This window comes from Marmota marmota, unplaced genomic scaffold (assembly GCF_001458135.2).
Source record: "Marmota marmota marmota unplaced genomic scaffold, marMar, whole genome shotgun sequence".
NCBI classification, from domain to species: domain Eukaryota; kingdom Metazoa; phylum Chordata; class Mammalia; order Rodentia; family Sciuridae; genus Marmota; species Marmota marmota.
The window spans coordinates 11949084-11960763 of NW_025999913.1; the positions used below are offsets into that span (position 1 = coordinate 11949084).

General features: G+C 53.5%; 1 protein-coding gene across 3 annotated transcripts in view; it reads left to right on the top strand.

Annotated features, from left to right (window-relative positions):
• Window positions 1-11680, top strand: part of Gmpr (guanosine monophosphate reductase) — a 41588-nt gene that overhangs the window by 22287 nt on the left and 7621 nt on the right. For all 3 annotated transcript variants that reach the window (XR_007346244.1, XM_048799827.1, XM_048799828.1), the window contains exons 6-8: window positions 2295-2401; window positions 10020-10062; window positions 10279-10280. Coding sequence is in view for 2 of the 3 variants with exons in the window: in XM_048799827.1 (XP_048655784.1) it covers window positions 2295-2401; window positions 10020-10062; window positions 10279-10280 (152 nt within the window). In the remaining variant the exon portion in view is untranslated. The remainder of the gene's footprint in view (window positions 1-2294; window positions 2402-10019; window positions 10063-10278; window positions 10281-11680) is intronic.

Genomic DNA, 11680 nt, shown 5'->3' on the forward strand with positions numbered 1-11680 from the left:
TTCACCCATGGGTTCAAAGCCCATCTCTTCTGGAAGCATCATTGAGCTTCCAGACAGAGCTCCTGAGAAGAGAGGTCCTTGAGTTCATTGTGACGCCTCCAGACGGCGTTGAGAGGAGCAGAGATGAAGTTGGAATATGGTGTCCTGGCTTCAGAGCATCCATGTGGAAGAGAAGATCGCAGAGTTCATTAACAAGCTGAGTGCTCTGAAGAGGAAGGGAGGACGGAGAGGACAGTTAATGGACAAGGATGGCTCATGAGTAGGAATGTTTGAACGTTGCAAATCGGCGTGTGGCTGTGAATCCACATTTGAACGTCACCTGTGACCAGGCACATGTCACGGTTGGCTCCTCACCTGGCAGCCGGCAGGCAAGATTTCGCCCATTTCCCCTTCAGGCCTTCTCTGCTAGGACCACCCGTTGGCATCTTGAACGGAGGAGAGAGGTGGAGGCCTTCGGTCCTTATGCTGGGTGGCGCCGTGGTTTCTTGGGTCCACTGGTGTCTGCCCTCCTGAGTGCCATACTGGAGGCTGAGTCCACTGCTGTGTTGGTGACGTCTTCCCTGTATGTCTGTATTAATCAGATGCTAACATTAGAGAGCAGGAGAGAAGACATACATTTTCATATTGGGACTACAAAAACAGCAAAGATGTTTAAAAGCACCTCCCACCCAAAAGACACCATGATAAAAGGAAGTGGACCATAAGCCAACGAGAGGAGTCTGTGGAGGGTACGGCTGGAGGCCAGGACCCCGGTGGGTTTTGACTTGGCCTGGTGCAGAGGGGAGTGTTCGAGGGACCAGGACATGGAGGAAAAGAGGAACAACAGCCCTGTGGACCCATAAAACACCCGGCCTTAGACCTCACAGGGAGGTCTTCAGTTTGACTATTCCAGTGTCTCAGAGTGTGGTTGCCGTCACGGGGGGCAGTCAACGCTCTGAGCAGGAGGAATGGTATCTCTGGTCTGCCATTACGCTGGCCCCAGAGCACCCCAGATGGACATCCAGGAGCAGCTGCGTGGGTGGCGGAGCAGTGGAGACGGGGACGTGGGTGACACACTCATTCCTGGCCTGTGCATCCTCTCAGTGGCTATTTATAGTGCCCTTATTATGTACCAGGCTCTCTTCTCAGCGTGGGATAGACAGCGGTGTGAATATCCACTGAGCTTACCACCCGGCAGAGGAAAAACAGATCCTCAACGCGCTTGCACAAATAATTATTTAAATGCTGCTGCTTGGAAGAAATCCTGCGGTGAACAAGTTCCCTGGGGCACTGACATTTAAGATGAAGCCTGAAGATGAGAAAGGCTTGCCTGGAGAGGGGGTGGTGCGGAGGGGGGTGTATAGAGAACAGCGTGTACAGAGAATCCCTAAGGCGGGGAGAAACTTGCCCCCTCCGTCAGAGGGACTGAGTCTGGGGTAAGTAGCAGCTAGAGATGAGGTGAGCCAGGAGGGTCGCAGGTGGATCTTGATCTAGCTGATCTGGGTACAGCGTGAAGGGGTGCTCACTTGTTGGGAGGGACATAGGGAAAGGACACCTGTTTCCCAGACCTGACAGAGATCACAGCCTGGACGGGGCTTGATGGTAGGAGAGGTGGGGGAGGAAGGTGGGCAGCAGAGCTGATGTAGGCACCAGACGGCAGCTGACTTAGGGTGGAGGCTGGTTGGGGGCTCGGGCCAGTGCCGCTCAGGTGGGAGGTGGACGGCGAGATGGCAAGGGGTCTCATGGAGGCAGAGCTGAGGAGGAGTGAGGGGTACCACTGTCCTGGCCCCCCTTCCTCAGGGGTCCCCTGCAGGTCAGATCCAGGCCAAGCCGTTTTTTTCCTTGTGCCATCTGACCCAGGTCCCAACCTGCAAGGCGTGTGCTTTTATGTTTCTGTCACAGGTGCGCAGGGACTTCTGAGGCTTGGGGAGGTTAGGAGGTTGACAGAGGTTTGGGGTTCAGGGTGCAGAGGCTGTGGGAGGACTCTGGGAAGTCCTTTGAGACAGGAAGGGGTAGGAGGGGGAGTGGGCTGGGGGAGGTCGGTGCTCAGCCACACAGGGGAGATCGAGGGGAGGGTGACATCCTGGACCTCGGTGGTGACAGTGACAAGGGCCACAGGGCCTGCATGGGCAGGTGGGGTGGTGCATGGCCACCTCTGTTGCACTGGTCAGTCAGCCCCTGCCTCCCAAGCATGCACCCCCTGCAGAGGACAGTCCACCGGTCACTGGGGCAGGGCAGAGGGAAGGTGAGGGGGCGCGTTTCGTTCATGTGCTCTCGTGTGTAATGTCTCCTTGGGGTCCCCCCTTCCTCCGCAGGTTCCGTGTGCACCACCCGCACCAAGACCGGGGTGGGCTACCCGCAGCTGAGTGCAGTGATCGAGTGTGCGGACTCCGCCCACGGCCTCAAGGGGCACATCATCTCTGTGAGTCTCTGGCGAGGCTGAGGTTGGGGCTGAAGCCTGTTGGGACTGCAGGGAGGACCCTGACCCTGACCCTGAGGGAGCTGGCTGCCTCACGGGCCCTGTGGTTACATGAGTGACGTTCAGCAGAGACAGACCTGGCTGCCCGCGTATTCTGCAGTGGCCACCAGCCTGCAGTCACTAAGGAGGTGGCGGGGCGGGGGGGGGTGAGATGGGGATCTGCAGGCAGCCTGGAGGACGCAGGGGCGTGTGGTCCTTTGCTAGGGACGTTTTTTAACAAAGTGTCACAGACTCAAACAATGACATTTCATGTCTCCCAGTTCTAGAGGCCAGAAGTTCCCCAGATCAAGGTGTGGACTGAGCACTCAAAGCTCGGTCCTCATCCCGGATGCCCATTTAATAATGAGGATGCAGTTTTGAGGAAGAGGAAAAAGAAGATTTGTTGCTTTGCAGCAAAGGAGAAGCACAGGGTTCTGCTGTCCCAGAGGCTGTGCTTCTGCCCATCAGGGAGAACAGAGGGGCTGGGGATTGAACCCAGGGGCACTCGACCACTGAGCCACCTCCTCAGCCCTGTTTTGTATTTTATTTAGAGACAGGGTCTCACTGAGTTGCTTAGGGCCTTGCTTTTGCTGAGGTTGGCTTTGAACTCAGGATCCTCCTGCCTCAGCCTCCCGAGCTGCTGGGATTCCAGGTGTGCACCTCTCCGAGTGCTTCATACCAGCTGTTCCCTGGTTGTGATTCACTTGTTAATTTGATCTTCTGGTGCCACCCCTGAAGTCTGCCTTACTGGATTCCTGTGGTGGCGGGTGCTCCAAGAGGATAGCTCTGCCTAGGTTGGGAATAAGATAATCCTGTTCTGCCCCCAGGTTAGGGAGGGGGGATAGAAAGCAGAAAAATGGGCCTGAGTGCAGAGCAGCAGGGCTGTATTCAAGGCGCCAGGTGGACCACTGTTGACTGTCACTCCACGTCCTTGGCTATCCTTGGCTTCTGGCAGCCCAGCTCCGGTGTCCATGTGGCCTTTTCCCTGGGTGCCTCTGCCCATTCCTCCTTCTTATCAGGAGACTGATCCTTTTGGCCTAGGGACCACCCTGCTCCAAGATGACCTTGACTTCACTAACTGCTCTTCAGTGACCCGGTTCCCAAAATAAGGTCACATTCTAGGGGTTAGGATGGCAACGTGACTCTTGAAGGGGACGCAGTTTGACTCCCAACAGGCTACAGCATGCATGGTGTGGGCTTCCGAGAGTGCGTGGTAGGAAGTGCCGAGGGCAGGCTTCAGATGAAGGGGAGGGGAGGGCACTGAGGAGTGTAGGGACTGACTGAAAGACCTCAAAGTCACTCCATCAGAGGAGGGAGCTGGAAGTGGGCAGGACAGGGGGGCAGGAGATGAGCTTCAGGGCCGCTGTGAATGCTGTGGCCTGTTAAGGATTGGGACTTCTCCCAAGGGCGCTGGGGAGCTATTGAAGAGGTCTGAGCAGGAGAGTGCCCAGTGGATCCATGTGTCTTGCAGAAACATCCAACGGGTTGCCTGGGAAGGATGGGAAAGGAGCAAGCCGAGAAGAAGGGACAGTGTGCTTCAGGCAGGATTTGATGTGCCTTCCACTAGGGTAGTAGTGGGGCTTGGGAGCCCTCCGCAGAACCAAGAGATGTTCAGGGGAGAATTAAATAAGCCTTGGCAATGGAGCAGCCGCTTGGCAGCTGGTAGAGGAGGGGCCAGCTGCTCCTCAGGATAAGTACTGACGATTACACACACCTGAGTACACAATGGAAGTGGTTGGGGTTGGTCTAGGGTTCACTTTGGAATGTAGGTTTCAAAGTGCTCAAGGGGCGTCAGGGAGGAGATCCATTAAGGGTTGGGTTCATGGTTGGAGACCCCATCTCAGCTGATCAGAGCCAATAGCTCCTACATCGCGGGAGCCCCGGGAGTGGAAGCGTGTGGGAGTGAGAGGTGAAGCCCAAGGTTGCCCTCAGGAGCCTGGGAAGGGACTGAGGAGCAGACCCAGACCAGTGAGGTTGGACCACAGAGCCCCGGGGAGGGTGCCTCCGCAGGATGCTGCCAGTGGCCCCCCCTGGGACAGGCGAGAGCAGACTTCAGTGCACATGTGGGAAGGAGGGAGTTGGGGACAGGCAGGCAGTATTCCATCAGAAGCTTCTGGAGGGATGGTGCCCCTAAAGGTGGCTAAGGAATAAGTGTGATTTACAGCCTGCCTTTGACTCTTGGGTACCTCGTCCACCTTCACAAGTGACGACCATTCAGCCCCCTGCAGGTAGTTTTGTGAGATGAGATGCTCGGAGCAGGCCAGGGTGTGAGGTCTGGTGGGTGCCGACAGAGCTGTGGCTTTCACTCTTCGGGTGTTTGGCGTGTACTCAGGTGTGCGTGATCGTCTCTTGCTGTCTGTGGGGATTGGTCTCACCCCTGTGGAAGCCACAGCCCATGGATGCCCAAGTCCCTGTGTCGAATTGTGTAGTATTTGCATATAACCTTCACACACCCCACCGTAGGCTATCAACCACCTCTGGATGACTGTAGTACCTGGTACAGGTAAATACAATATGAATAGTTGTATTGTTTATGAACTAATGCCAAAAAAATCTGCACATTCAGTACAGATGCAGTTTTTAAAAAATATTTTTCATCTGGGTTTGGTGAAATCCAACAGTATGGAACTCACAGATATGGAAGGCAGGCTGTATATTTTATGTGCCTGTGCATACACATACATATCTTATAGATTGGAAGTGTGGTCTGTTTTTGGTGTTTCTATTACAGTGCTGACTTATGTCGAGTAAATTAAACCTTCAGACCTTTCACTTCTACTGTTGCAAGGCCAACCTCCCACATTAAATCATGGATAAGTGATTTTTTTCTTTTATTATTTATTTTAAAGTAGAATGCATTTTTGACATATAGTACACAAACGGAGTACAACTTCTTATTCCTCTGGCTATACATGGTTCAGAGTTACTCCAGTAGTGTAATCATACATGTATGTAGGGTAATAATAATGTCTGTCTCTTTCTACTGTCTTTCCCATCCCCAGAACCCCACCCCCCTCACTCCCCTCTACACAAACCAAAGTTCCTTCATTCTTCCCTTATCAGCTCACCCCACTATGGATCAGCATCCACTTATCAGAGAAAAAATTCAGCTTTTGTTTTTTTGAGGATTGGCTTATTTCACTTTGCATGATATTCTCTAGTCCCATCAATTTACCTGCAAATGCCATAATTTCATTCTTCTTTAAGGCTAACTAATACTCCATTGTGTATATGCACCACAGTTTCTTTGTCCATTCATCTGTTGAAGGGCACCTAGGTTGGTTCCACAGTTTAACTATTGTGAATTGAGCTGCTATGAACATTGATGTGGCTGCATTACTATAGTATGCTGATTTTAGGTCCTTTGACTGTAGACCGAGGAGTGGGATAGCTGGGTCAAATGGTGGATCCATTCCAAGTTTTCTGAGGTATCTCCAAACTGCTTTCCATAGTGGTTGCCCCAATTTGCAGTCCCATGATAGGTGATTTTTTAAAAATGAGAAATTATGTGGTCATCTCTGTGGAAGGCTACCTCATTGATTTTGTCTTAGTCTCAGTGCTTGCTGAGGTCTAGGTCTGGCTTTTCATCCTGGTCTCAAGGTGGTATTACTCTGTCAGAACCCCTCTGTGCTTGGGTCTCATTTGAGACTTATCACAGCTCATGAACCCTGCCGGCCGCGCCTCATACCACGTGACTCTCAGCTAAGATGCACGCCAGGCTCCAGGCCCTGGGCTCTCAGTGTAGTGTGGGTTGCCTGGGCTCCTTCTACTTCCTCATCCAGTTTCTTCATCTCTCCACCCATTCATCCAGTGAGTATTTATTGAGCACCTACTGGGTGCTAGAAACTAGAATAAATGACCAACATTTTATTGGTGAATACAGAGTTCTAAGGCTTTCCACTCATATTTTTCCCCAGGGAAGATATAGAACTCATTTATTGAACATCTGGTGTGGAAAAGATTGATGTAGACCCCAAGTCTATATCTGCTGAGTCAGGGCACTTGTCACGGAAGCCACCAAGCAGCACTCCCATGCTCCAGTCTGCCAGTGGGTCTCAGATGCTTGCTTCAGTGTCATCTGGGGCTGGCTGCATGAAGACCACCAGAGAACTTTTATAAGGACGTCGCCGGACCCCATCCCAGAGAATTAGGCTCTTTAGTCTTGGACCCCAGAGCCTCATGTGTTGTGAGTTGCAAGTCCCTATTATGTAATCATGCTCACCTTCAAGAGTCTTAATCAGAACCTGGGCCCCATGTCATGTATTCCTCGAATGACCACCATTTCCAAGAGTGGAAGTCCAGTGGATGAAGTCTGACGCTGAGCTTCTTCTGAGACTCCACGATTAATGTCTTTCCGGAAACTTCAGACTTGCTCAGTTCACAGGACAGCTTGAGCAGGTTGGGGTGGGGAGTCCTGCAGGCTCTGTGGGTACCCCAGCCGACTCCTGTGGAAATCACTTGAGCTTCTCTGCACAGCATGACCTAGTGGGTAACTTGCTTCAGTTCTGAGTGTGATGCCCAGACCAGCAGCGTTGGCATCAACTAACGGCTCGTCAGATTTCTTGGGTCCCCCTCTAGGCCTGACCTACTGAGTCAGGCAGTGAGGCCCGAGCATCTGTGTGAACAAGCCCTCTGGGTCATTCTGGTGTGTCCTGAGGTTTGGCTTACTTAGGGGAAACTCGGCCTTGCTGGCCGGATTCTAGGGCCAGCTTTCGTGTGCTGATGTCAGTAGGGGGCGCTGATGGCCCAGGCCTGCGGGCCTCCTGCAGTGGGAAGGTGACCCTTAGGAGCCTACCTGAGTGCTTCCAAGGTATTCATTTTTCCAGAATTGGTGGGAGAGTTCCTCGATGGGGTTAGGAGTGCAGTTTGCAGCCAGAAGACCAGGAGTGGACCCGGCACTGGCTCCCAGTTGCCACCAGCTGCACACAACCAGGCTCACAGCAGCTGCTGCTCCCACCTGCCTGCTATCACGCAGCCTCGCAGGATGGCTTCTCCCATTTGCCAAGAGTCTGGAACCTGCAGCGAACCCAGCAGATGTTTGGATCCTGTCACTGTGTCCAGTGTCCTTCCAGCTGTCTCCTTTTGCACATTCATTGCTGAATGAGCACATCTGTGCTGTTGCAGTTCCCAGGAAGCCCCACCAGAGGGGGCCAACAGGTGGGGCTGGAGCTGGGTTTCTATTTACTATGGCCCGCGTAGGCTTCAGGGGCCAGAGTGTGGGAAAATTCAAGACTCGCCCATGCAGGCAAAGATTCAGGAATGAACAGTCACACTGTGATTTAGAAAGACCTACTCAACGTCATTAAATCCTTTTTTAAGGCCTTGAAAAGTCCCCCCCAACGTGCTCAATCTAGGAAAAGCTAGAAATGTAAATAAACGTTAAAACATAAGGATCAGAAACCCCCCCCCCCCCAAAAAAAAATATCAGAAATGCGGTCATAAGACAGCTGCTGGTTCTAATCTTATGTTTCCATTTTTATAGCTATGTGGCCTTAGGAAAGTCACTCAGTCTTTCTGAGTCTCATATTTGCCCTCACTTAGAAAATGCAGACTTCAGTTTCTGGGGATTGAACCCAGAAGTGCTGAACCACTGAGCCACATCCCCAGCCCGTCCTTCCTTCCTTCCTTTTTTTTTTTTTTTTATATATATTTTGTGACAGAGTCTCACTAAGTTGCTTTAGAGCCTTGCTCAGTTGCTGAGTCTGGTCTTGAATTTGCAATCTTCCTGCCTCGGCCTCCCCAGCTGCTAGGATTATAGACATGCTCCACCACACCCAGTTTGCTCCCCCTTTTTAAAAACTCTCCAGCAGTCGCACCTCTGTGAAGGTAAATGTGTGTCTTAGATTTCAGAGCGTGCCCTGCTGCCCCATTCCCTGGGAACATGAAAGGATGCTTTGCTTGGCAGAGGGGCACAGACTGCTTTGTCTTAAGGCTTCATGTCAAGATGGATTGCATGTGATTAACTGCAGACTGGCTCATTTGGGGGCATCTTATAGATGCATACACATAATGGAGGCAGGTGACGCCATAACCGGTTTCCTCTCTGCGGCACAGTATGCAGCCGAGTTGACTGTAGTCTTCTTGGCTCATCCTGGGGAGAGGGGCTGGTTTTTATGCTCCCAGTAATGCGGGACATCTGCATCAGGCCTCATCACTGACCACAGCTGGGGGTTTTCAGGAGCCCCAAGAGATACCCTGTTTCCGAGTCAGAATTTCCAAGACCTATTCTAATGGGAGCATGAGTTCATTTTGTTCATTTGAGGCTATGGTCTGAAACCCGGTGGTGCAGAGCTGGTTTTGAGAAAGCTCTAGAAAGTGAACTGACGGATGAATGGCAGGCAGGTTAAGGTTGTACCTGTGGCGCTGGAAGCGGTGACAGGTGTCTGGAACCACAGCCCCTGCCTCCCAGGGAGGGCTGGGGCCGGACACCTTGAGTGCAGAGACTGCCTCTGAACTGGTGGTGCCTCTGTGCCCTGTGGCCCTCTGGGGTCAGGGAGGCTACACAGGGAAAAGAGTTGAGGGAAGAGTTGGTGGCACCCTCACACCTCCCTCCCATCAGGTCAGGACTGTGGGGCAGTGACACATGGAGTCGCACTCCAGCTCTCTGAGTGGCAGGCCTAATAAGCCATAGCAGAGCCAGAGTCCCCGAGGCCTGTGTCCTCAGATCCAGATGCTCCTTGCAAAGTGGTTCCATCCCAGTTCTTCATTGATCCTGGTGCCACACTCCTGCAGATTGTCACCCAGGGCAGCACCAAGTGGCCTGTGCTCTGTGTTCTTGGGAACAGGTGGCCCCTCAGGGGCCTCGGTGTTTCTCCTAGCCCGCCCTGACTTTGGACTGTGTCACTGGTGTGCCGTTTCTCCCCTCCTGCCTGGCTGGCTGCCACTCCAGGGTACTGCTGTCCCCTTCTCCTCCCCAGACTCACCCAGGCCACACCGGGAGGAGCAGGCAGCAGCCTGGGCCTTTGGGGTCTTCTTTGTTTGTAAGGAAACACAGCGAGCTCTGCTGCATGCTGGGGATTTTGTACCATGTGGTTGGGCTGGAGACAACCCCCAGAGCCCAAGGTGACCGTGTCCCTCTGGGACTAACCAGCCCCGCACCTGTGCTCTGTTTGGGCAGAGTGGGTGTGGAGAGTGGATGTTGAATTTTCAGGTAACTGGGATTGGTACCGGAAGGACATGAGAGGCATGAGGTGGCTGCCGAGGTAAAGGAACTAACTCCATGTTCTTTCCATAGCTCTTAAAATAATGCAGTCCTTGAACTAAGTAAATCTCCCCTCACACCAGGCACGGAGAGAACAGTGGCTCCTGACGGACAGTGATCGGGGCTGAAGGGGTGGCTGGGGTGCTACCTAAAGGGCTAGCCAGGGGCACCTGAGCCTGGGGGGGGGGAGCGCATGGGTATTTGGCAGCTGGGGGAATAGGAGATGTGATGTTTTGGGGAGTCAGCTAGGCCAGAAAGCAACAGTTTGAGTTGTTGGTCCAGGTGCCTGGCTGAGCCCCAGGGTGTGAGCTCCTCATCATCCCGGGGAGGGGCCAGCTCCCACTGATACTCATGTCCTCTCCTGTTCTTTCCTCTGTGAAGGACGGAGGCTGCACCTGTCCAGGAGACGTCGCCAAAGCCTTTGGTAAGGATGGCCTGGTGGGGAGGAGGGAGGTGCTCCGTGCGGCAGGGGGGAACTGGGATGAGGAGGCCGAGGGGAAGTTCTGTGCCTGCCAGTGTTTCCGCTCCCTGCGCTCCTTTCCCAGTTGGCCTAAGTCCTGGCCCGGGTCTGGTTCTGGTCTGTGGCAGAGGAAGCCAGGTGCTCAGGAAATGCATCTGGCAGTGACGTTCTGCAAGCCAGGAGTGAGTGACGCCTTGGGCTCTTGATTGAGAATACTCTGGGAACCTGGGCTCTTTTTCTTTTCTGTGGCGCTGAGGATGGAACCCACGTCAGGCACGCGCTCTACCACTGACCACGCTCCAAGCCCCAGGCGTGCTCTCTTCACTCCACCTGAATTCCCTGGGAAGGGACAGTCCCAAGTGCAGCTTCTCCCTGGAGGCCAAAGCGTCTGCTCCCCGCTAGGGGGCAGCAGTGTCCATTGCAATTGAAGGGATGCTGCTGCAGGGCTCTGGCTGTGTCCTGGGTTTTTCCTGAGAAAGCTCTAAGGGGTTGAGCACCCTGAAAGGCAGTGAAACAGGGCCGCGGAGCCCTGTGCTGATGCCGACTACTTAATCTGTGCCAAATGCATTCAGAAGTCAGAGCTGACTGCACAGAGGGGTGGCTCCAACTCAAGTGGGAGCTGTGGGTACCAGCAGGAGGCAGAAGCAGGGCTCCCACACGGCCACTCCTTTCTGATGACAGCCCCCCCCAAAATGTGTGTGTGTGTGTAAATCAGGAAAGGTCTTAGGAATTCGTTTTTTGGGCTACCTGGGATTGAACCCAGGATGTTTAACCACTGATCCACATCTCCAACCTTTTTTAGAGACGGAGTCTGAGTTGTTCAGGGCCTCACTAAGTTGCTGAGGCTGGCTTGAACTTGCAGTCCTCCTGCTTCCGCCTCCCAAGCAGCTGGGATTACAGGTGTGCACCACGGCACCTGGCTCTGTTTTGTTTTTTAAACAAAAACCCTACTAGCTTGTGACAACAAAGCAGGGTTTGTGGTCTTCATAGCAATTTTGTAGCAACCCAAAGAATGTCACAAAAGTAGAACTTAGTCCCTTTCTCATCACAGCTCTCAGCTGCAGGAGGACTATATAGAGCCCCGACCTCCTCCAGCAGCCGGCATATGGCCCCGAGGTGAATGACCAGGGCAGGGCAGACTGGGCCCTTCACCGACTATGGCCCTCGGGCCTTGCTGTAAGGATCACCAGCCAAGGACATTCTTAGTACCGATGGGCGTTCCATCTCAGGCTCCCTTCGCAGCCCGCCATGTGCTCTCTGCAGACCCCGAGCTGCACAGACCTCGAGGTGACTGTTGGTCACAAAGGTGCCTTGTAGATACCAGCCCTTCGCCTCGCCCTCTGCTCAGTTCCTTCCCATGTCTTTCCCTCCCCCTTCCTTCCAGGAGCGTGGCTGCCTGTGCAGAAACTGTGTAGCCCGTGGAACTCCAGGGCCTCGCTGGGAACATGCTGGGTGGGAAAAGCTATCAGGGTTTAGAAAATAACTGGGGCCTGCTTCGAGCAGGGCTTCAAGTGGGTCTGCTGTGTTCCTTCTGTAGACTCCTGGGGTGAAGCTATCACGAGGTCTGGCCATAGCCGTTACC